The sequence below is a fragment of the Leucopleurus acutus genome (assembly GCF_964270905.1).
Source record: "Leucopleurus acutus genome assembly, chromosome: 20".
Classification (NCBI taxonomy): Eukaryota; Metazoa; Chordata; class Mammalia; order Artiodactyla; family Delphinidae; genus Leucopleurus; species Leucopleurus acutus.
In genome coordinates, this window is record NC_139162.1 from 54,213,318 (window position 1) to 54,240,270 (window position 26,953).

Sequence of the window (26,953 nt, forward strand, 5' to 3'; positions counted from 1 at the left end):
CTCAGCAGGCCTAGAGGCTTGTCTGCTCCCCCGCCGGGGTGGGTGGGGCTGCGAGCTGAGGCTCCGGCTTCGGTCGGAGCGCAGGGAGAGGACTGGGGTTGGCAGCGTGAGAGGACTGGGGTTGGCGGCGTGAACACAGCCTGAAGGGGTTAGTGCGCCATGGCTAGCCGGGAGGGAGTCCCGGGAAAAGCCTGGACCTGCCGAAGAAGCAAGAGACTTTTTCTTCCCTCTTTGTTTCCTGGTGCGTGAGAAGAGAAGTTTAAGAGCGCTGCTTAAAGGAACTCCAGAGACGAGCACGAGCCGTGGCTAAAAGCGCGGACCCCAGAGACGGGCATGAGACGCTAAGGCTGCTGCTGCCGCCACCAAGGGGCCTGTGTGCGAGCACAGGTCACTGTCCACAACCCCCTTCCGGGGAGCCTGTGCAGCCCGCCACTGCCAGGGTCCCGTGATCCAGGGACAACTCCCCCGGGAGAACGCACGGCGCGCCTCACGCTGGTGCAACGTTATGGCGGCCTCCGCCGCCGCAGGCTCGCCCCGCACTCCACGCCCCTCCCTCCCCTCAGCCTGAGTGAGCCAGAGACGCCGAATCAGTGGCTCCTTTAACCCCGTCCTGTCTGAGCAAAAAACAGACGCCCTCCAGTGACCTACACTTAGAGGCGGGGCCAAATCGAAAGCTGAGCCCCTGGGAGCTGTGAGAACAAAGAAGAGAAAGGGAAATCTCTCCCAGCAGCCTCAGCAGCAGTGGATTAAAGATCCACAATCAATTTGATGTACCTGCATCTGTGGAATACATGAATAGACAACGAATCATCCCAAATTGAGGAGGTGGACTTCGAGAGCAAGATCTATGATTTTTTCCTTTTCCTCTTTTTGTGAGTGTGTATGTGTATGCTTCTGTGTGAGATTTTGTCTGTATAGCTTTGCTTCCAACATTTGTCCTAAGGTTCTATCCGTCCCTTTTTTTCCTAAATAGTTATTTTTTAATTTAATAACTTTATTATATTTTACTTTATTTTATTTTACTGTATCTTCTTTCTTTTTTCCTTCCTTCCCTCCTTCCTTCCTTCCTCCCTTTCTTTCCTTCTTTTCGTCTTTCTTCCTTCCTTCCTTCCCTCTTCCTTCTTTCTTTCTTCCTCCCTTCCTCCGTTTCTTTCTTTCTTTCTTCCTACTTCTACTAATTCTTTCTCTCTACTTTTTCTCCCTTTTATTCTGAGCTGTGTGGATGAAAGGCTCTTGGTGCTGCAGCCAGGAGTCAGTGCTGTGCCTCTGAGGTGGGAGAGCCAACTTCAGGACACTGGTCAACAAGAGACCTCCCAGCTCCACATAATATCAAACGGCGAAAATCTCCCATAGATCTTCATCTCAACACCAGCACCCAGCTTCACTCAACGACCAGCAAGCTACAGTGCTGGACATCCTATGCCAAACAACTAGCAAAGCAGGAACATAACCCCACCCATTAGCGGAGAGGATGCCTAAAATCATAATAAGTCCACAGACACCCCAAAACACACCACCAGACGCGGACCTGCCCACCAGAGAGACAAGATCCAGCCTCATCCACCACAACACAGGCACTAGTCCCCTCCACCAGGAAGCCTACGCAACCCACTGAACCAACCTTAGCCACTGGGGACAGACATCAAAAACAACAGGAACTACGAACCTGCAGCCTGCAAAAAGGAGACCCCAAACACAGTTAGATAAGCAAAATGAGAAGACAGAAAAACACATAGCAGATGAAGGAGCAAGATAAAAACGCACCAGACCTAACAAATGAAGAGGAAATAGGCAGTCTACCTGAAAAAGAATTCAGAATAATGATAGTAAAGATGATCCAAAATCTTGGAAATAGACAAAATGCAAGAAACATTTAACAAGGACCTAGAAGAACTAAAGATGAAACAAAAAAGGATGAACAACACAATAAATGAAATGAAAAATACTCTAGATGGGATCAATAGCAGAATAACTGAGGCAGAAGAACGGAGAAGTGACCTGGAAGATAAAATAGTGGAAATAACTACTGCAGAGCAGAATAAAGAAAAAAGAATGACAAGAACTGAGGACAGTCTCGGAGACCTCTGGGACAACATTAAACGCACCAACATTTGAATTATAGGGGTTCCAGAAGAAGAAGAGAAAAAGGGACTGAGAAAATATTTGAAGAGATTATAATTGAAAACTTCCCTAATATGGGAAAGGAGATAGTTAATCAAGTCCAGGAAGCACAGAGGGTCCCATACAGGATAAATCCAAGGAGAAATACACCAAGACACATATTAATCAAACTGTCAAAAATTAAATACAAAGAAAACATATTAAAAGCAGCAAGGGGGGCTTCCCTGGTGGCGCAGTGGTTGAGGATCTGCCTGCCAATGCAGGGGACACAGGTTCGAGCCCTGGTCTGGGAAGATCCCACATGCTGCAGAGCAACTAGGCCCGTGAGCCACAACTACTGAGCCTGCGCGTCTGGAGCCTGGGCTCCGCAACAAGAGAGGTCGTGACAGTGAGAGGCCTGTGCACCACGATGAAGAGTGGCCCCCGCTCACCGCAACTAGAGAAAGCCCTCGCACAGAAACGAAGACCCAACACAGCGAAAAATTAATTAATTAATTAATTTTTTGTAAAAAGCAGCAAGGGAAAAACAACAAATAACACACAAGGGACTCCCCATAAGGTTAACAGCTGATCTTTCAGCAGAAACTCTGCAAGCCAGAAGGGACTGGCAGGACATATTTAAAGTGATGAAGGATGGGGCTTCCCTGGCGGCGCCGTGGTTGAGAGTCCGCCTGCCGAAGCAAGGGACACGGGTTCGTGCCCCGGTCCGGGAAGATCCCACATGCCGCGGAGCGGCTGGGCCCGTGAGCCATGGCCATTGAGCCGGCGCATCCGGAGCCTGTGCTCCACAATGGGAGAGGCCACAACAGTGAGAGGCCCACATATCACCAAAAAAAAAGTGATGAAGGAGAAAAACCTGCATCCAAGATTACTCTACCCAGCAAGGATCTCATTCAGATTTGATGGAGAAATTTAAACGTTTAAGACAAGCAAAAGCTGAGAGAGTTCAGCACCACCAAACCAGCTTTACAACAAATGCTAAAGGAACTTCTCTAGGCAAGAAACACAAGAGAAGGAAAAGACCTACAATAACGAACCCAAAACAATTAAGAAAATGGGAATAGGAACATACATATCAATAATTACCTTAAATGTAAACGGACTAAATGCTCCAACCAAAAGACACAGATTGGCTGAATGGATACAAAAACAAGACCCATATATATGCCGTCTACAAGAGACCCACTTCAGACCTAGAGACACATACAGACTGAAAGTAAGGGAATGGAAAAAGATATTCCATGCAAATGGAAACCAAAAGAAAGTTGGAGTAGCAATTCTCATATCAGACAAAATAGACTTTAAAATAAAGACTATTAGAAGAGACAAAGAAGGACACTACATAATGATCAAGGGATCGATTCAAGAAGAAGATATAACAATTGTAAATATTTATGCACCCAACATAGGAGCACCTCAATACATAAGGCAAATACTAACAGCCATAAAAGGGGAAATCGACAGTAACACATTCATAGGAGGGGACTTTAACATCCCACTTTCACCAATGGACAGATCATCCAAAATGAAAATAAATAAGGAAACACAAGCTTTAAATGATACATTAAACAAGATGGACTTAATTGATATTTATAGAACATTCCATCCAAAAACAACAGAATACACATTTTTCTCAAGTGCTCATGGAACATTCTCCAGGATAGATCATATCTTGGGGCACAAATCAAGCCTTGGTAAATTTAAGAAAATTGAAATTCTATTAAGTATCTTTTCTGACCACAACGCTATGAGACTAGATATCAATTACAGGAAAAATTCTGTAAAAAATACAAACAAATGGAGGCTAAACAATATGCTACTAAATAACGAAGTGATCACTGAAGAAATCAAAGAGGAAATCAAAAAATACCTAGAAACAAATGACAAGGGAGACACGACGACCCAAAACCTATGGGATGCGGCAAAAGCAGTTCTAAGACGGAAGTTTATAGCTATACAAGCGTACCTCAAGAAACAAGAAACATCTCAAATAAACAACCTAACCTTGCACCTAAAGCAATTAGAGAAAGAAGAACAAAAAAACCCCAAAGTTAGCAGAAGGAAAGAAATCATAAAAATCAGATCAGAAATAAATGAAAAAGAAATGAAGGAAACGATAGCAAAGATCAATAAAACTAAAAGCTGGTTCTTTGAGAAGATAAACAAAATTGATAAACCATTAGCCAGACCCATCAAGAAAAAAAGAGAGAAGACTCAAATCAATAGAATTAGAAATGAAAAAGGAGAAGTAACAACTGACACTGCAGAAATAAAAGAGATCATGAGAGATTACTACAAGCAACTCTATGCCAATAAAATGGACAACCCGGAAGAAATGGACAAATTCTTAGAAATGCACAACCTACCAAGACTGAATCAGGAAGAAATAGAAAATATGAACAGACCAATCACAAGCACTTAAATTGAAACTGTGATTAAAAATCTTCCAACAAACAAAAGCCCAGAACCAGATGGCTTCACAGGCGAATTCTATCAAACATTTAGAGAAGAGCTAACACCTCTCCTTCTCAAACTCTTTCAAAATATAGCAGAGGGAGAAACACTCCCAAACTCATTCTACAAGGCCACCATCACCTTGATACCAAAACCAGACAAGGATGTCACAAAGAAAGAAAACTACAGGCCAATATCACTTATGAACATAGATGCAAAAATCCTCAACAAAATACTAGCAAACAGAATCCAACAGCACATTAAAAGGATCATACACCATGATCAAGTGGGGTTTATTCCAGGAATGCAAGGATTCTTCAGTATACACAAATCTATCAACGTGATAAACCATATTAATTGAAGGAGAAAAACCATATGATCATCTCAATAGATGCAGAGAAAGCTTTTGACAAAATTCAACACCCATTTATGATAAAAACCCTGCAGAAAGCAGGCATAGAGGGAACTTTCCTCAACATAATAAAGGCCATATATGACAAACCCACAGCCAACATCATCCTCAATGGTGAAAAACTGAAAGCATTTCCACTAAGATCAGGAACAAGACAAGGTTGCCCACTCTCACCACTCTTATTCAATATAGTTTTGGAAGTTTTAGCCACAGCAATCAGAGAAGAAAAGGAAATAAAAGGAATCCAAATCGCAAAAGAAGAAGTAAAGCTGTCACTGTTTGCAGATGACATGATACTATACATAGAGAATCCTAAAGATGCTACCAGAAAACTGCTAGAGCTAATCAATGAATTTGGTAAAGTTGCAGGATACAAAATTAATGCACAGAAATCTCTTGCATTCCTATACACTAATGATGAAAAATCTGAACGTGAGATCAAGAAAACACTCCCACTTACCATTGCAACAAAAAGAATAAAATATCTAGGAATAAAAATAAAATATCTAGGAATAAAATATCTAAGAATAAAATATCTAGGAATAAATATCTACCTAAGGAGACAAAAGACCTGTATGCAGAAAATTATAAGACACTGATGAAAGAAATTAAAGATGATACAAATAGATGGAGAGATATACCATGTTCTTGGATTGGAAGAATCAACATTGTGAAAATGACTCTACTACCCAAAGCAATCTACAGATTCAATGCAATACCTATCAAACTACCACTGGCATTTTTCAGTGCCAGTTTTTCAGAACTAGAACAAAAAATTTCACAATTTGTATGGAAACACAAAAGACCCCGAATAGCCAAAGCAATCTTGAGAACGAAAAACGGAGCTGGAGGAACCAGGCTCTCTGACTTCAGACTATACTACAAAGCTACAGTAATCAAGACAGTATGGTACTGGCACAAAAACAGAAATATAGATCAATGGAACAGGATAGAAAGCCCAGAAATAAACCCACGCACATATGGTCATCTTATCTTTGATAAAGGAGGCAGGAATGTACAGTGGAAAAAGGACAGCCTCTTCAATAAGTGGTGCTGGGAAAACTGGACAGGTACATGTAAAAGTATGAGATTAGATCACTCCCTAACACCATACACAAAAATAAGCTCAAAATGGATTAAAGACCTAAATGTAAGGCCAGAAACTATCAAACTCTTAGAGGAAAACATAGGCAGAACACTCTGACATAAATCACAGCAAGATCCTTTTTGACCCACCTCCTAGAGAAATGGAAATAAAGACAAAAATAAACAAATGGGACCTAATGAAACTTCAAAGCTTTTGCACAGCAAAGGAAACCATAAACAAGACCAAAAGACAACCCTCAGAATGGGAGAAAATATTTGCAAATGAAGCAACTGACAAAGGATTAATTTCCAAAATTTACAAGCAGTTCATGTAGCTCAATAACAAAAAAACAGACAACCCAATCCAAAAATGGGCAGAAGACCTAAATAGACATTTCTCCAAAGAAGATACACTGACTGCCAACAAACACATGAAAGAATGCTCAACATCATTAATCATTAGAGAAATGCAAATCAAAACTACAATGAGATATCATCTCACACCAGTCAGAATGGCCATCATCAAAAAATCTACAAACAATAAATGCTGGAGAGGGTGTGGAGAAAAGGGAACACTCTTGCACTGCTGGTGGGAATGTGAAGTGGTTCAGCCACTATGGATAACAGTATGGAGGTTCCTTAAAAAACTACAAATAGAACTACCATATGACCCAGCAATCCCACTACTGGGCATATACCCTGAGAAAACCAAAATTCAAAAAGAGTCATGTACCAAAATGTTCATTGCACCTCTACTTACTATAGCCCGGAGATGGAAACAACCTAAGTGCCCATCATTGGATGAATGGAGAAAGAAGATGTGGCACATATATACAATGGAATATTACTCAGCCATAAAAAGAAACAAAATTGAGCTATTTGTAATGAGGTGGATAGACCTAGAGTCTGTCATACAGAGTGAAGTCAGTCAGAAAGAGAAAGGCAAATACTGTATGCTAACACATATATATGAAATTTAAGAGAAAAAAATGTCATGAATAACCTAGGGGTAAGACAGGAATAAGGACACAGACATACTGGAAAACGGACTTGAGGATATGAGGAGGGGGAAGGGTGAGCTGTAACAAAGCGAGAGAGAGGCACGGACATATATACACTAACAAACGTAAGGTAGACAGCTAGTGGGAAGCAGCCGCATAGCACGGGGATATCAGCTCGGTGCTTTGTGACTGCCTGGATGGGTGGGATAGGGAGGGGGGCGGGGGGGAGACGCAAGAGGGAAGAGATATGGGAACATATATATATGTATAACTGATTCACTTTGTTATAAAGCAGAAACTAACACACCATTGTAAAGCAATTATACCCCAATAAAGATGTTTTAAAAAAAAGCGCGTTCTACATGAGGGTGTTGTGGTGTGCATTTTTAAGTATGAAGTATTTGGTGATCCCTGAGTTTAAAGCACAACCAAGAAGCTTTGCTAAATTCAGTACATCTGTAATGCTCTGACGGGTGTGGAGTTCCTGATTATTGGTGAGACGTGACCCACGAGGATAGCTTTTTCACATTCATGGCATTTGTGAGGATTCTTTCCAGAATGAATTCATCTTCTAAAGGCCTGACGATACTAAATACATTTATCTGGCTTCTATCCAGCATAAATTTTCTCATGAAGCCTAAGCTATCAAGCCATGCTAAAAGCATCGCCAACTTCATTATATTTTTAAGGGCTCTCAGTAGTACGGATCCTCTGATGCTAAGTTAGGCTAGAAGGCACACTGAAGAATCTACCACACTCATTACATTTGTACTGTTTCTGTCCGGTATGAACTCCCCGTTGATCAGCAAGGTATGAATTTCGGCTAAAGGCTCTGCCACATACATCACATTTATACAATTTCTTTCCTGTCTGAATTTTCTGATGTCTACTGACGTTTGAGCTGTCATTACATTTGTAACTTCTCTTTCCAGCATGAATATTCCAAGCTGTGAGTTTTAACCAAAGATTTTACCACATACATCACATTTATATAATTCGGCTCCTGGGTGGATTATCTGATGTCTTCCAAGAGTGGCGCTATCATTAAAGGTTTTGCCACACGTTACATTTATACCATGACTCTCCGTGAATTTTCTGACGATGTACAAGCTGTGAATTTCGAACAAAGAATTTGTCACATACATCACATTTATATTTCTCTCTTGTACGGATTATCTGATGTCCAGTGAGGAGTAAGTCCTTAAGAAAGGTTTTCCTACACTCATTACATTTGTAAGGTCTTTCGATGTGGTCTTGTGTCATCACTGAAGGAGGCATGAAATCATTGCCATATGTGTTTGAAACGTCGGTTTGCACACGAGGAGGAATTCTTTGAAGTGGAGTAAATAAGGAACTACTGTTGATAGACCTCTCAACTTCATCACATTCAGATATTATCCCATCAGTAAGAAATACCTGCAGTTTATCCAAAATGTTAAATCCAAGCCTATTTCCAATGGGCTTGATTCCTGCATCCCTTCTACCATGTTGATCTCTTCCATCAGTGAGATTTCCATTATGGGTCATAGACATTCCTTTGTAATTTCATCATCTATCTAATGACACTCAAAATCATGTGTATTTTCCTGGATTTTCCTGAGGTGAAAATGATTATAGGAACGGTTCTGTCATTACCAGTTTAAAGAGTTGGGAGGAAGATTAACATGAAGATTTTTCTGCCGGTGCCCTTCCGACCTGCAGCTTTATCAAGCTGAACGTTCCATCGCTGACTTGCACCAAGCCGTCTCGGAGTCGACCTAGTTATGGAAACGCGTTCTTCGCAGAATCCCAGTTCAGGGAGTTCAAGCTGGCCCATCACAGTACCTCTCCATCTCTACAGGCAGAGGGTTAAAAGCAGGAGAACTGGCAGGTTTCCACAGGAGGGAAGTCCATGGAAAAGAGTGAAAACTGGGGAGTGAGGAGAGAAACCCCACGGTGTCCTCCGCAAGGCTGTGGACGGTGGCCCGTGAGCACAGGGAGCCCTCGCTGGTCACCTGTGCTGTCGTCAAGGAGGGCCGCCCTCGTAGTGAGCAGCTACTGGATGCCTGCTGTGTGCCTGGTGCTCTGTTCCCCTTGCAGAAGAGCTGAACCCCCACGGAAGGTGTCCTTAGGGGCGGATGGTGGAGCGGGCACTTGTGTCTGGTGGGGCACTGACCCTGAGGCTGAGTACCCCTCTCCCGGGGGGAGCGGCAGCAGGCTGGCCTCTACCGGCCACATGCGCCGGGAGCCCTGAGCCTGCTCTCCTGAGGATGCGGTGGGCTGAGAGCTGGGAGGGATGGGTTTCCAGGTTCCCGAGCTAGTGACCACGGGCTTTGGCTGCACACGCCCCCACCAGGTACCAGGGCCCCGTCAGCGCACACCCACGAGGCCCTCACCTCTGGGGATTCGACCTCTTTTCCACCCTGCTTCATTATCCAGAACACTCGCTATTTGACTGCATGTCTTTTGAATGAATGTGACCTACAGTTGAGAAACACTGTGATGACATTTTAATCACTGGGAACATGAATTAAAAGAATGATATTTACATACCAATTAGCACTAAACAGACTGTTGTCTCATAATTGAGAAGAAAAATATATATTATACTATATTCTGAATACTTACTGTAAGTAAATAAATGCAAAAGAACAGATGACATAGGATAAAGAAGATGTGGCACATATATACAGTGGAATATCACTCAGCCATAAAGAAACGAAACTGAGTTATCTGTAGTGAGGTGGATGGACCTAGAGTCTGTCAGACAGAGTGAAGTGAAGAGAAAAACAAATACTGTATGCTAACACATATATATGGAATCTAAAAAAGAAAAAAAAAAAGGTTCTCATGAACCTAGGGCCAGGACAGGAATAAAGATGCAAATGTAGAGAATGGACTTGAGGACACGGGAAGGGGGAAGGGTAAGCTGGGATGAAGTGAGAGAGTATCATGGACATATATACACTACCAAATGTAAAATAGATATCTAGTGGGAAGCAGCCGCATAGCACGGGGAGACCAGCTCAGTGCTTTGTGTTCACCTAGAGGGATGGGATAGGGAGGGTGGGAGGGAGACGCAAGAGGGAGGAGATATGGGGACATATGTATATGTATAGCTGATTCACTTTGTTATACGGCAGAAACTAACACAACATTGTAAAGCAGTTATCCTCCAATAAAGATGTTAAAGAAAAAAAAAAGAACAGATGACATAAATTGTAATGCTAAATAAGCCAAAACAGGCATATCCAATCTAACTAATTGGCTGTAAAACTAATACAGAGAAATGAAGAATTTGATAAAACAATTTTTAACAAAACAATATAGTTTTCTAAGTATCTGCCGTAAAACTACGTACCCATAAAGAAAAGGCATTTTATAACTTTAACAAGTAGTATGTCAGTTGTTTTGCATAAGACACGCTGAAAGACCATCATCTGTAAATTCCACTTATAAATTAATATATAAAATATTAATTTTCTCCAGTTCTCTAACAGCCAGTAAGTAGAGCAATCCCTACCTATGCAGTACCCTTAATTATCTGGCTTAATGGTTACCAAAATATATGGAATAAACAGCACATTCTATATTCATTAACTGGGAGCAGATACAATGTTGTTGAGAATGAAGTACAAACGAAAAGCAAACAGGATATAATGCAGACAAAGGTGTTTCATGAAAACCATGACAGAATACTAACATACCTTTTTCTAAAAAAGTAACTTTTGAGTATTTACTACAAAACATGCAATATTCTAAGCCATCTAACAGCACTAAATTGTTTTTAAAGGCTTGAGGTAAATTAACACCATTTTTCAAATCAGGGTAGGAGATGCACACAGGTTTATGTACATTAACCCAACCAACACACAAAGTGGTGTAAGAACCAGGACCTACAGACAGAAAACAATGTGACCGGCCATCGGCCAAAACTTAAACAGGACAGATTACAAAATAATACAACGAATACCAAAATAATACAACGAATAATACAACGAATTTCTGACGTTTAGACAGAAAACGTCAAGGGAGATGCAAGAAGTGAGCTGTGTAACGAAGCCATTCAGCCATCCCTCCTGGAAGTGGTTTCCGAGTCATCACAGCTGCACGGCTGTCTGGATAAAGTTGTTCAATGGATAAAGAGGGATCGTTTCTATAATGTGAGTAACGTGGAAGGTGGACGCACGGGTGAAAAAGTGCTCTGGAAATGGGGGTGATCAACACAACAAATTAAATATGCAAATAAATAACTTTCCATTCACATCGAGGTTCCATCTGAGGAGTGATCAGGAATGAGAAAGGGCATGAGTGGAGCACAGGGTGTATGCATATGTGGGAGCACAGCTTGTGACTGCACATCTGTGTGAAAATAAGTGTACGATGGCAACTGAAATACTAATTTTAAAAGAAAACAAGAATTGGTTTAGGAATTAACATGATACCATCCCATTTTTCACTATGGAAATTATACTATGGATATGAAACAGAAACCAAAAAGATCTAAAAAGGGAGAGAGTGTGATGTTGTAGGGAGAAAGCAGGATTACAAATGTGCTCTATAATGTGTCGTACTGATTATACCACAAGTACCACAAGTTCCACTGTCATGTTTATATCCAAGAAAAACATACAGGATTTTGGCACAGTGGTTAAGAATACGCCTGCCAATGCAGAGGGCACGGGTTCCATCCCTGGTCCGGGAAGATTCCACACGCCGCGGAGCCACAACTACTGAGCCCGCGCGCCTACAGCCCATGCTCCGCAACAAGAGAAGCCACCGCAATGAGAAGCCCGCGCACTGCAACAAACAATAACCCCCGCTTGCCGCAACTGGAGAAAGCCCATGTGCAGCAACAAAGACCCAATGAAGCAGAAACAAAAAAACAATATTCCAGGAGATTGTGCAAGAATGTTCCTGGCAGAAAACAGAAGGAAAAACCAAAAAAGGGCGATCATAGGCGATGGATGAGTTTCTTCTGTACCCAAACAGAGATACAAAAAAAATCAAATCAATAGTAAAGAAGAGTAAGAGACCATGATTTTGAAACTGCGTCCCCCTAAATCTGAGTTCTTCTGTCGAGTTTGATTAACCTGTCTGTGCAACATTTTCCCATTCTTATCCAATACCTGTTCCCCTCAAGGTTGATGGATGTCAAAGAAAAGGCAGGACTGATATCAAAGGGAACCTGGGGGGCCTTCCAGCTTACAAAAACCTTTCTGTGTCCCCTGTTGCCTGTTTACAGAAGAAGGCTTTAGTTTCCCAGACCTTCCCTGAGATCCAAAGAGCAGATTCAAGCAGTTACCAATTAGGGGAAGGAGGGAATGCAGAAACAAAGGAAAAGCAAGCCCAACATGTATCTTTTCCACGATTGGTAGCTTAAACTGATACCTTGATTTACAACCCCAAACTGTGGCTTCAACAAGTTGCCCCAAGAAGCCTTAAAAATTGATGACACCCAGAGGGTCAACTGAGGACTGGAATTCTTAACGCATCACATTTGGCTCTAGGTAAATAATAAAACATCACAACTATTGCTTTTACTCTCTTTCTGAAAGAAGTTAAAGAATCACAAGACCGTGATTTAGAAACTCGTTTTGCAGGCACGTACAGAATAATCACAAAGTCACAATGTGTGCCAAAGAGTCTGCACAGCTGAGATCTTATAGGAAAGCTGGGATCACAGACACTCCCCTCCCCTCCCTCCTTCTGCCTTTAAAATCTTACACACAGGATAAGAGTATGCTGAAAACTGTCCTTCCACGCAGTCTTTCTTTAGAGCTTTCACCATCCTCGATGGTGAAAGAATGGAAGCTTTTCCTCCAAGATCAGGAACAAGAGAAGCCTACCTGCTATTTCTAAAAACATATAATTGGAAGTCCTACCAAGAACACATAGGCATAAAATGAGATGACAGATATCCCAGTAGCAACAGGAAGCAAAATCATCTCTGTACACAGGTAACATGATCTAATAGGTAGAAAACCCTGAAGATTCTGAAAGTAAAAAAAAAAAAAAACCTTCTAGAAATAATGAAAGAGTTCAAAAACCTTATAAGATTTAAGATCATCATGCAAAACTCAACTGGGTTTCTAAAAATTAAAAATGATCAAAACAAATTGAGAAAACAATTCCATTTATAAGAGAATCAAAAAATATTTAGACATGACATTATAAAAGGGAAAGATTTGTACACTGCAAACTATAGACTGCTGAAAATTTTACAAAAGACGAAAATAAATGGAAACATATCCCATGTTCATGGATTGAAAGTCAATATTGCCAAGATGTCAGTACTACCCAAAGTGATTAACACATTCAAATCATTCATTCCCTAGTGAAATCCCAATAGGGTTTTCCTGAAAAAACAGGTAAATCCATTCTGTGATTCCTATGGAATGTCAAGAGACAATGAATAGTAAAAACAAGTTTGAAAAGAACAGTCAGAGGTCTCACACTTCCTTGTTTCGAAACTTATTCCAAACCTACACTAATCGAAACAGTGTGGTACTGTCATAAAGGCAGACAGAGACTTTAGGAAAAAACTCTTCTGTAGCAGCCAAGATGGCGAAGTAGAAGGATCCTAAACTCACCCCTTCTCACGAGCACACCAAAATCACAACTAACTGCAGTACAACCATTGATGAAAGACTGGAACCTACCATGAAAGCTCTTTATCAAGTAAAGACATAAAGAAGGAACCACAATGTGATGGGTAGGAAGGACAGACTCACGATATACTTAAACCCCATTATCCCCTGGGTGGGTGACCCAAAAACTAGAGAATAATTATATTACAGAGGTTCTCACACAGGAGTGAGAGTCATGAGCCCCACATCACGCCCCCCAGCCCAGAGGTCCGGCACTGGGATGAGAAGCCCCCAGAACATTGACCTTTGAAGGCCAGTGGGGCTTGATTGCAGGAGCTCAGAGTAATGGGGAAAAGAGAGATTTCACTCTTAACAGACACACACAAAATCTCACATACACAGAGATGAAGGGCAAAAGCAATAATCTGATAGAAGCCTGGGCAAGAACTGCCCCTGCCTGCTGATCTTGGAGGATCTCCTGGGAAGGTGGGGGGAGGCGTTGGCTCACCCTGGGGACACAGACAGTGACGGCAGTAACATCGGTGAGCATTCATCTGCATGAGCTCTCCTGGAGGCTGACTTCTTGGCACCAAGACCGCGCCCCACCCAAGAACCTATAGGTCTGGCGCTGGGGCGCCTCAGGCAGAACAACAAACTGGCAGGGGATACAGCCCCACCAATCAGCCAATGGGCAGCCTAAAGGCTTCCTGAGCCCACTGCCACCTCTCTGCATGCCCTTAGACATACCCTGGCCTGCCAAAGGGCCAAGACCCAGGTCCAACCAACAGGGGGCAGGGAGAAGCCTCTAGACCAGCCTCACCCACCAGGGTGCAGACACCAGAAGCAAGAAAACTACAGTCTCACAGCCTGCAAACTGAATCCACAAATACAGGCCAGACACTACCCCGGGACCAGGTGGCCTCTGACCTTCGGTGATGAAAGGGATGCAAAGGACACCTCCTACAGAGGGCCACTTTTCCAACGTTGAGAAATGTCACTAACCTACCACATACATACAAATATAAATAGCAATTTAGACAAAATGAGGTACCCGAGGACTATGTTTCAGGCAGAGGAATAAGACAAAACCCCCAGAAGAAGAACTAAGTGACGTGGAGACAGGAAATCTGGCCAAAAAAACGTTCAGAGTAATGATCAAAAAGAACTTGGGAGGAGAATGGAGGCACAGCCTGAGAAATGAGAAGTATTTAACAAAGACTTTGAAAATCTAAACAACAACTGAACAGAATTGGATAATACAGTAACTGAAATGAAAAATACACTAGGAAGAATCAATAACAGGCTAAATGAGGCAGAAGAATGGATCAGTGAGCTGGAAGACAGAGTAGTGGAAATCACCACTGAAGAGAAAAAAGAATAAAAGAAGGACGACATTTGAAGAGACTTCTGGGGCAACAACAAGTGCACTAATATTTGTATTATACAGGTCCCAGAAGGAGAAGAAGAGAGGAAGGGCCTTAGAAAATATTTGCAGAGATAATAGCTGAAAACCGCCCTAACCTGGGAAAGGAAACAGTCACCCAAGTTCAGGAAGTGGCGAGAGTCCCATATCCATATGAAGACTCATAGAAAGCACAAACCAAACATCTATCATAGATACACATTCAAAAAGCACATGAGAAGATGCTCAACATCATGTGCTTTCCCACTCTGTACAGCTCCTTGGAGCACCTCTTTATTCCCTAGGTGGGATGCTGCCCAGTGTATCCATCATTCAATAAAGCCAATTAGGTCTTTAAATTTATTTAAATTTGATTCAATTTTTGCACATTAATGGAAGTCAGTCTGAAATGCACTGCTATGGGATTTGCATTACAGTCATCTGAATATTCTGGAATAGAGTGTAGAGAGTACAAATTATGAGTATGTAACCCCCAAACTGTATGTTGTTTCATTCCATATTGGAAAGAAATTGTTATAGATTCTTTCAAACCTGAGAGCCTAACGGTGCATTTTACCTGCTGTTATAAAGCACCGACATGAGATAAAACTGTGTTGATGGAATAAACATGATTCATTCAGGGTTACGACAAAAGTGATTATACTTTATTAATTAAAACAGGAGACCCAAGATACATTCAGAATGTAATTCTATGAATACAACAGTAGCAAATGATAATGGCAGCAGTTAAATGTGAATTTACACACACACATATTATTCTGGTTCTGATTAAATTTGATGCTCAAAATAATTGCTCTCTCTTCAATTTCCAAAAATAAGACTTTTTTTTTTTTTTTGCAGTACGCCAGCCTCTCACTGTTGTGGCCTCTCCCGCTGCGGAGCACAGGCTCCGGACACACAGGCTCAGCAGCCATGGCTCACTGGCCCAGCCGCTCCGCGGCACGTGGGATCCTCCCGGACCGGGGCACGAACCCGTGTCCCCTGCATCGGCAGGCGGACTCTCAACCACCACGCCACCAGGGAAGCCCCAAGACTAACTTTTTTTTAATCATACATACAACAGTTATTGCCATCCAATGGAGAAAGTGACCAACTTTTCCTGTGCATTGTTCCTACCACATAATCAGTCCCTAATAACCTGTCACTCTCCTCCCATGAAAAGCCCAGTGCCTAATGTCTTGCCTGCTCTTGTCCAGGTCAGTTGGTAGAGCACTCTGTCCTGTAACCCACTGTGAACAGAAGGGCGCCCTGAACATAATGAGCATGATGATTCATGTCCTAGTTTTACACTATTCTCTGCCCCTCCCTGACACTAATTCACACTATTGAATTTGATAATTCAGGATTCATGTCTTTCCAGGGAACATGGAGGTGAATGAACCACACCTAATGAAGTTGGCCCCCTCATCTTACTGATTCCTTCCCAGAGACCATCATGAAAGGCCTGTAATGAATGCATGAAATCAACATATTAGCAAGGCCAAGCTCTTAGGGGTCACCACACGACAGGCCAATAAACTGAGAGACTAGTTGTTGGAGCAAGCAACAGTGGCTTTATTCAGAAAGCCAGCAGACCCAGAAGATGGGGGACTACTGTCCCAAAGAATCGTCTTCCCTGAGTTAGAATTCGAGCTTCTTTCATACTAAAAGAGGAGGGAGTAAACTCCTAGTTCCAATCAGGTTCTTGAGGGGATGTCTTAATTTCTTCTTTCTTGAATCCATTCACAGGGGAGCCTGGACAGGAGGTTTCCCACAAGGTAAACAAAGGTATTTTAGTTTAATGCACATTACACGGGAATCAGGTTTCCCAAAGATAGCCCATTATGTATAATTTAAGCTTATAGGCAACATCCCTTTAGTGATTCACTTGTAGCCAAAGCAATAGAATACAAATGTTAAAGTAAAAGGAAAGAGACAGACTTGTTCTTCCCTGTTACTTCAAACTTTAGGTTGAAAAGCATAAATAGTAAGTAGCCTTTTCAAGAAAACTCAAATACTTAAATTTTAATATACTGAAGATAATCAACTATTTTCACATATGTCCTTTTTCCTCTCATATACACACCATGTCAGAAGTTTTAACATGTTGTGAGTTGTAATGATTCTGCAGTATCTCAGGTTAACCTCAGAGAACTAAAGGTTTATTTATTCCTAGTATGCCTTCTCTGATGGTCTGTCGTAAGAATGGCTCAAGAAATTCACCAAATTCATTATATTTGTAAGGACTGTCCCAAATATTAGTTCTTCGGTAAACCCCAAGGATGTACTGTTTCACGAAGCTTTTCCGTGTGCACTTTGTAACCTGTAAGAATTCTGTCATTACACTAAAGGTGTGGATACTTGATGTAAAAATTTACAACATTCATTACATCGGAAAGCTTTCTCGCCAGCGTAAATCCTCTATTTCAGTTTTGATCTTCAAGTACAATCCTCAGGACACATATTGCTTTGTGTGGTTTCTCTCAGAACTGTGTACTCTGAAGCTTAGTGCACTGTGAGGCCTGGAGAAAGCCTCTATTCATACATTTCCATAGCTTCTCTTCAATATGGATTTTCTGCAATTGCCAAGTACTTGAACTCAAGGTAAAGGTTTTGCCTCAACCAGTGCATTTGGGAGGTACGGCGCCAGTATGCTCCTATCTTGTGACTTCTGGGTAAGATCCTTGCCACATACATTTCTGCGGGTTTTACTCAGGATAAATATTCTGATATCGGGCTTCCCTGGTGGCGCAGCGGTTGAGAGTCTGCCTGCTGATGCAGGGGACGCAGGTTCGTGCCCCGGTCCGGGAAGATCCCACATGCCGCGGAGCGGCTGGGCCCGTGAGCCATGGCCGCTAAGCCTGCGCGTCCGGAGCCTGTGCTCCGCAACAGCAGAGGCCACAGCAGTGAGAGGCCCACGTACCGCAAAAAAAAAAAAAAAAGAAAGAAAAAAATTTCTGATATCTAGCGATGAGTGAGCAATAGTTTAACTTTTGACATATTCGTTGCATTTTAAAACATGAAGTATTTGATGATCACTGAGTTTAAGGCACAATCTAAAAGCATTCAAAATTTAGTACATTTGTAACATTCTGAAGAGTGCAGATTACCTGAATATTGGTGAGATGTGAGCTGTGAGAATAGGTTTTTCACATTCATGGCATTGGTGAGGAATCTTCCTAGATTGAATGCATTTTCTAAAGGCCTGACTATACTAAATACATTTATCTGGCTTCTATCCAGTATGAATTTTCTCGTGAAGCCTAAGATGTGAAGGCCTCCTAAAGCACTGCCACCTTCGTTGTATTTTTTTTAAAGATTTCCTTATTATTTATTTATTTTTGGCGTGTTGGGTCTTAGTTGCGGCACGTAGGATCCTCGTTGAGGCATGCAGGATCTTTCACTGTAGTGCGCAGGCTTCTCTCTAGTTGTGGCGTGCAGGTTTTCTCTTCTCTAGTTGTGGCGCACAGGCTCCAGGGTGCATGGGCTCTGTAGTTGTGGTGCGTGGGTTCCAGAGTGCACAGGCTCTGTAGTTTGCAGCATGTGGGCTCTAGTTGAGACACGCAAGCTCAGTAGTTGTGGCGCGCAGGCTTAGTAGCCCCGCGGCACGCGGGAACTTAATTCTCCGACCAGGGATCAAACCCATGTCCCCTGCATTTGTAAGGCAGATTCTTTACCACTGGACCACCAAGGAAGTCCCCTTCGTTATATTTTTAAGTGCTCTAACCTGTATGGATCCTCTGATGGTTAAGTTTGGCTTGAAAGCACACTGAAGACTTTGCCACACTCACTACATTTGTAAGGTTTCTCTCTAGTATGAATTCTCTGATGGTAAGTGAGGCTCAGGGCACAAAAGCTTTGCCACACTGATATTTGTATGATTTCTCCATAGTATGAATTCTCTGAACAACGGTTAGGTGTGAATTTTGAAGCCCTTCCCACATATATCACACTTACATAGTTTCTCTCAGGTATGGGTTTTCTGATGTGTAGCGAGGGTTGAGACCTGAGTAAAGGCTTTCCCACACTCAAAACATTTGAAAGGTTTCTCTATATGTACTCTCCGATGACTTGTAAGGTGTGAATTTCGACTGAAGACCTTGCCACACTCATTACATTTGAAAGGTTTCTCTCCAGTATGAATTCTCCAATGAAGTCGAAGATGTGATTTTTGACTAAAGACCTTTCCACACTCATCACATTTGTAAGGCTTCTCACCAGTATGAATCCTCTTATGACTTAAAAGGACTGCCTTCTCACTAAAGGCCTTGCCACACTCACTGCATTTGTAAGGTTTCTCTCCAGTATGAAATCTCCTATGACTTATGAAATGTGAATGCTGACTAAAGAGCTTCCCACACTCATTACATTTATAAGGTTTCTCTCCAGTATGAATCCTCCGATGACCAGCAAGGTGTGCATTTCGGCTAAAGACTTTGCCACACGTATCACATTTATATAATTTCTTTCCTGTATGAATTTTCTGATGTCTACTGAGGTTTGAGCTGTCAGTAAAGGTTTTACCACACTCATTACACTGGTGACTTCTCTTTCCAGCATGAATATTCTGATGACGTACAAGGTATGAATTCTGACCAAAGATTTTACCACATACATCACATTTATGCAAGTTTGCTCCTGGGTGGATTATCTGATGTCTGGCAAGGGTGGAGCCATTGCTAAAGGTTTTGCCACACGCCTTACATTTGTAACATTTCTCTCCAGGATGAATTTTACGATGACATGCAAGCTGTGAACTTCGACCAAAGAATTTGTCCCATATGTCACATTTATGTAATCTATCTCCTGTGTGGATGGTCTGATGTTTAATGAGGTGTGAGCCCTTAAGAAAGCCTTTCCCACACTCATTACATTTGCAAGGTCTTTCCCTGTGTGCTTTAAGGTTTTGTGTCATCACTGAAGGACGCACAAAATCATTCCCATATATATTAGAAACATTGGTTTGGACACTAGGAGGAATTCTTTGAAGTGGTGAAAATGAGAAACAATTGTTGATAGACCTCTCAACTACATCACATTCAGAAATTATCCCATCAGTCTGAAATATCTGCAGTTTATCCTGAAAGTTTAATCCAAGCCTATTTCCACAGGGCTTCATTCCTGCACCCCCTCTACCATGTCGATCTCTTCCATCAGTGAGATTTTTGTTGCAGATTACAGGCATTCCTTTGTAATTTCTTTCATCGTCTCTCCACTGACACTCAAAGTCATACATATTTTTCTGAATTTCCCAGAGGTGAAAATGTTTGATTTTACAGCTTTCAGGTCTTCCCAACATTGGTGTTTGGAATACTTCTCCTTTATCACTGTTCACTTTGGGTTGTAATTGCTTGATCACATGTATAGGGGAGATATCTACAAGATATAAAGAACCATAGGTATCCCATTCACAATAATTCCAAGATATATGTCTCATGTTGAATATATGCTATTACAACAGATGTAATACTTATACCAAAGATAGGTATGAAATGCCCCAACCATGACCTTAAATTTTTGGAAACACTAAAGGAATAGAATTCTTTACTTAAGAAAGCGTGACAACATAAATCCAAATATACTTTAAGGTAGCCTAGTTTTATTTATTTATTTTTTTTCGCGGTACACGGGCCTCTCACTGTTGTGGCCTCTCCCGTTGCAGAGCACAGGCTCCGGACGCGCAGGCTCAGCGGCCGTGGCTTACGGGCCCAGCCGCTCCGCGGCATGTGGGATCCTCCCAGACCCGGGCACGAACCTGTGTCCCCTGAATCGGCAGGCGGACTCTCAACCACTGCGCCACCAGGGAAGCCCTAGCCTAGTTTTAAACACCATATGACAAAAACACTCACACTGGACAAACTTATGTCGGCTCTCAAAGAAAGAGTATTCTTCTACTATCATCTCTAAGAACATACCAACCAACAGTGAACATACTGCTGTCTCATAATTGAGGAGAAAAATATACTACTGATGTATTCTGCATACTTACTGTACATAAATTAATTTTTAAAAATAGACAATGTATTGTACCAGGAAATAATCCAAAACAAAACTTATCCAATTAATAATATAATTGGCTGTTTAGAACTGTAAAACAAATATAACAGAGAAAATGAAGAATTTGATAAAACAATTTGTAAGAAACAATGTCTTTTTCTAAATCTTTGCTATAGAACTATGTACCCCCCCAAAAAAGGCATTTTACATTAACAAGTAGTATGTGTCAGTTGTATTGCATAATACATGCTAAAAGACCATCATCTGTAAATGACATTTACAATTTAAGACATAAAATATCCTCCAGTTATCTAATGGCCAGTAACAGAGCAATCCCTACCTATGCGGTATCCTTAATTATCTGGTTTAATGGCTCCAAAATACTAGAAACAAAAAGTGAGCACTTTGTATATTTATTGACTAGGGTGAGACACAATGTTGTAGAAAAAAAATGCAAATGAAAACCATATAAGATATAATGCAGATAAAGTCATATCATAAAGAACATGAATTTTATTAGCTGAAATCAGAAGGAAAAACCAGGAAAAAGCCATCTAAAGACAAATGAGTTTCTTCTGTACATACGTGCAGTTACAAAGAAACTGAATCAAGCCTCCAGTAGAGTAGGGGACCATAATTTTCAAAAGTTAAGTTGCCTTAAATCTGAGTTTTCCTGCTAAGTCTGATTAACCTATCGAAAATTTTATTCTGTTTCTTCTTCCACACATGTTCATCTCAAGATTGAGGAGTACCAAAGAAAACGGGGGACTGAAACTGAACAGGAATCTGCAGGGCCTTCCTGGTTACAAAAGCCTTTCCGAGTCTCCCATTTCCTGTTTGTAAAAAAAAAAAGGCTTGGGCTTCCCTGGTGCCGCAGTGGTTGAGAGTCTGCCTGCCGATGCAGGGGACATGGGTTCGTGCCCCGGTCCAGGAGGATCCCACGTGCCGCGGAGCGGCTGGGCCCGTGAGCCATGGCCGCTGAGCCTGTGCGTCCGGAGCCTGTGCTCCGCAACGGGAGAGGCCACAGCAGTGACAGGCACACGTACCACAAAAAAAAAAAAAAAAGGCTTTAGTCTCCTAGACCATTCCTGAGTTCAGAAAGTCAGATTCAAGCAGTTACTAATTCGGGGATTGAGAGAATACAGAAACAAAGGAAAAGCAAGTCCAATTTAATCACTTCCATGATTGGTAGCTTAAATTGGTACCTTGATTTATGAACCCAAACTGTGGCTTCAACCAGTTACCCCAAGAGGACTTAAAAACTGATGACACCAGAGGGTCCACTGAGAATTGAAATTCTTAACCAGCCACATTTGGCTCTAAGTAAATAATAAAATTCCTGAACTATTGCTTTTCCTGTCTCCTAGAAGGAAGTTAAGGGATCACAAGACTCTGATTTAGGAACTGTTTTGCAGAAACATACAGAATAATCAGAAAGGAAGCCACAACTTGATTCTCAAAAGTCTGCAGCTGAGATCTTATAGGAAAGCTGGGATTACAGACACTCCCCTCCCATCTCTCCCTTACCCTTTAAAAATCTTACACCCTGGCCAGCCAGGAAGATGGATTTGAGGCAAGGCCAGGTCTCCCAAGTTTCTGGTTGGCACCTCCTCAATTAATACACATTTCTCTGCTTCTAACTCCAATGAGGAACGGGCATATGAATTTGTATACAACATCATGTGAGATGTATGTTCTTTATCAGGAAAAGGGAGAAGACTATGCTGAAAAATATCCTGCAATGGAGCAGTTACACAAAGCTATCATCATACTCAATGATGAAAGAATGAAAGCTCTCCCTTTAAGATCAGGAACAAGACAAGGATACCTGCTCTCAATATTTCTAAAAGCCTATTACTGGAAGTCCCAGGAAGAACACAGAGGCAGAAAAATGGGTAACAGATATCCCCATAGCAAAAGGGAGTGAAATCATCTCTACAGAACTGACATGATCTAATATGTAGAAAACCGTGAATATTCCGCAGAAAAAACCTGCTAAAATTTTTAGAGCTCTAAAAAAAGGACAAGATATAAAATCAACATGCCAAATTCAGTTGGGTTCATAAACATTAAAAATGAACAACCAAAAAAGAAAATGAGAAAAATATTCCAGTTACAAGAAAATCAGAAAAAAAAAGTTAGATGCAACATTATACAAGAAGGTAAAGATATGTATATTGCAAACTAAAGACTGCTGAAAATTTTAGAAAAGACAAAAATAAATGCAAAGACATCCCAAATTCATGGATTGGAAGTCAATATTGTCATGATGTCAATACCACCCAAAGTGATCATTATATTCAAATCATTCCCTAGTGAAATCCCAGTAGTGTTTTCCTGAAGAAACAGATAAATCCATCCTGTGATTCATATGGAGTCTCAGGAGAAAACAAATAGCAAAAACAATCTTGAAAAGAACAAACTTGTTGTATCACAGTTCTTTATTTCAAAACTTATCCCACAGATACACTAATCAAAACAGTGTGGTACTGGCATACAGACAGACTGCTGGAATAGAACAGAAGACTTCCAAAAAAAAACTCTTGAGGGATAGCGGCTAAGATGGCAGAGAAGGACCCTAAGTTCCCCTCCTTTCACAAGCACACCAAAATCACAACTGACTGAAGAGCAACCACTGAACTAAACCTACCAGAAAAGATCTTCAACAGCTAATGAAGGAACCACAACTGGACAGAAGGAGGGGCAGATTGGCCATATAATCAAATCGCATGCCCCCTGGGTGGGCAGCCCACAAACAGGAGAATAATTATATTACAGAGGTTCTCCCACAGGAGTGAGAGTTCTGAGCTCCACATAAAGCAGCTCAGCCCAGGAGTCCAGCCCCAGGAAGCAGAGTCCTCAGAGCATTTGGCTTAGAAGGCCAGCGGGACTTGACTGCAGCTCCACAGGATTGGGGGAAATTGAGACTTCACTCTTAAAGGGTGCACAAAAGAATCTCACATGCGCTGGGACAAAGGGCAAAAGCAGTAATATCATAGGAGCATGGACCAGAGCCACCTGCTGGCCTTAGAGGATCTCCGGGGAGGCAGGAGGCAACTGTAGCATGGTCAGGAGACATAGACACTGGTGGTGGACATATCAGGGAACATTCATCTGCATGAGCTCTCCTGGAGGCTGACATCTTGGCACCAAGACCTGGCCCCATCCAAAACCCTGCAGGCTCCAGTGCTGTGACTCCTCACCTCAGACCAAACAACACACTGGGCAGGGGCACAGTCCCACCCATTAGCAGACAGGCTGTCTAAAGACTTCCTGAGCCCCCAGCTACTTCCCATGCCCCTAGACACCAGTGGGCCCTACCCACCAGAGGCAAAGACCCAGCACCACCCACCAGAGAGCAGGCACTTGCCCCTCCCACAAGAAAGTCTGCACAAGCCTCTAGACCAGCTTCACTCACCAGGGGGCAGACACGAGAAGCAAGAAAACTATAGTCTCTGCAGCCTATAGACCAAATCTGCAAACGCAGGCCACATACTACCTGAGGACCAGATAGCCCCTGGTCCATAGGTGACGAAAGGGGAGTGCACTGCCTGAATGCACAGGACATCTCCTACAGAGGGCCACTTCTCCAAGGTTGAGAAATGTAACTAACCTACCACATACATAAAATACAAATGGCAATTTAGACAAAATGAGGCAACAGAGGAATATGTTTCAGATAAAGGAACAAAACAGAAGCCCAGAAGAAGAACCAAGTGTCGTGGAGACAGGCAAGCTATTCAAGGAAGAGTTCAGAGTAATAATCGTAAAGATGATCAAAGAATTTGGTAGGAGAATGGATGCACAGCGTGAGAAATGAGAAGTTTTTAACAAAGACTTAGAAATTCTAAATAACAATGAAACAGAATGGAAGAATACAATAAATGAAATGAAAAATATGAGGAATTAATAATAGACGAAATGAGGCAGAATAACGGCCCAGTGAGCTGGAAAACAGAGTAGGGGAAATCACTGCCACCAAAGAGAAAAAAAGAAAAGAATAAAAAGAAATGAGATCAGTTTCAGAGACCTCTGGGACAAGAGCAAGTATGCTAATATTCACAATACAGGGTTCCCAGAAGGAGAAGAGAGAAAGGGCCTGAAAAAATATTTGAAGAGATAATAGCCGAAAACTTCTGTAACCCGGGAAAGGAAACACCAAGAGACATTCTGATTAAAACAACAAAAATTAAAGACAGAAAATTACAAGCAACAAGGGAAAGCAATAAAAAACACACAAGAGAACTGCCATAAGACTATCACATGATTTTTCATCAGAAACTCTGCAAGCCAGAAGGCACTGGCACAATATACTTAAAGTGATGAAAGAGAAAAACCTGCAACCAAGAGTAGTCAAACCAGCAAAGTTCTCCTTCAGATTGATGGAGAAATCAAAAGATTCATAGACAAGAAAAAGCTAAAAGAATTCAACACCACCACACCAAATTTACAACAAATGCTAAAAGAACTTCTCTAGTGGGAAAAGACCACAACAAGACTTTCTTGACTACAAACAAGAAAATCACAAAATGGAAAAGCTCACTGGTAAAGGCAAACATGTAATAAAGGCAGAAAATCATCCACACACAAAGCTAGTAGGTAGGTTAAAAAACAAAAGTAGTAAACCCATCTGTATCCACAATGAGCAGTTAAGGGATACACAAAACAACTGGATGTAAAATATAATATCAAAAACAGTAATCATGCAGAGAGGAGACTACAAATGCAGGGTATCTAAAACGCATTTGAGATTAGCAACTTCAAATGAGCACATAAACATACGTACTGGTATACAAAAACCTCATGGTAACTGAGAAACAAAAATCTCTAATACATATACATATAAAAAAGAAAAAGAAATCCAACCATAACACTAGTGATACTCATCAAACCACAAGAAAAGAGAACAAAAGAAGAAAGGGGGACAAAAAGACCTACAAAAACAAATCCAAATCAATTAATGAAACGGCAATAGAAACATACATATCAATAATTATCTTAAATGTAAATGAACTAAATGCTGCAACCAAAAGATACAGACTGGATGAATGGATACAAACATAGGACCTGTACATATGCTGCCTGCAAGAGACTCACTTCAGATGCAGAGACATACAGACTGAAAGTGAAGGGATGGTAAAAAGTATTCCATGCAACTGGAAATAAAAAAGAAGCTTGAGAAGCAACACTTATATCAGACAAAACAGACCCGAAAAAGAAAAAAGACTGTTAAAAGAGACAAGGCCATGAAAAAATGATCACAGGATCAATCCAAAAAGACATTAACAATTCCAAATATATATCCACCCTAACTACGGAGCACCTCAATATATAAGGTAAACATTAACAGACATAAAAGGAGAAATGGACAGCAACACAATAATTGTGGGGAACTTTAACACCCACTTATATCAATGGGCAGATCATCCAGACAGAAAATCCATCAGGAAACACAGGCCTTAACTGACACATTAGAGCAGATGGACTTAATTGATATTTATAGAGCACTCCACCTGAAAGCAGCAGAATACACACATTCTTTTCAAGTGCACATGGGGCATTCTACAAGACAGACCACATGCTGGATCACAAAGCAATCCTCGGTAAATGTAAGAAAACTGGAATCATATCAAGCATCTTTTCTGACCACAATGCTATGAAGCTAGAAATCAACTAAAAAAAAAAAAAAAAAACCCACAAAACCAAAAACCAAAAAAGCTGCAAAAAACACAAAGATGTGGAAGCTAAAGAATATGCTACTACACAACCAGTGGATCACTGAAGAAATCAAAGAGGAAATTAAAAAAAGAAAACCCTAGAGACAAATGAAAATGAAAACAGTATGACCCAAAACCTATGGGACACAGTAAAAACAGTTCTAAGAGTGAAGTTTATAGCAAAACAAGCTAAA

General features: G+C 41.4%; 2 protein-coding genes across 2 annotated transcripts in view; one reads left to right on the forward strand and one right to left on the reverse strand.

Annotated features, from left to right (window-relative positions):
- LOC309977420 (uncharacterized protein) overlaps nt 1-26,953 on the forward strand; it is a 281,570-nt gene that overhangs the window by 11,044 nt on the left and 243,573 nt on the right. The window lies entirely within an intron of this gene.
- LOC309977424 (uncharacterized protein) overlaps nt 18,606-26,953 on the reverse strand; it is a 34,299-nt gene continuing 25,951 nt past the window's right edge. Inside the window, exon 3 of the mRNA XM_082863529.1 lies at nt 18,606-20,421. Coding sequence (XP_082719655.1) covers nt 19,013-20,421 — 1,409 coding nt within the window. The 3' untranslated portion in view covers nt 18,606-19,012. The remainder of the gene's footprint in view (nt 20,422-26,953) is intronic.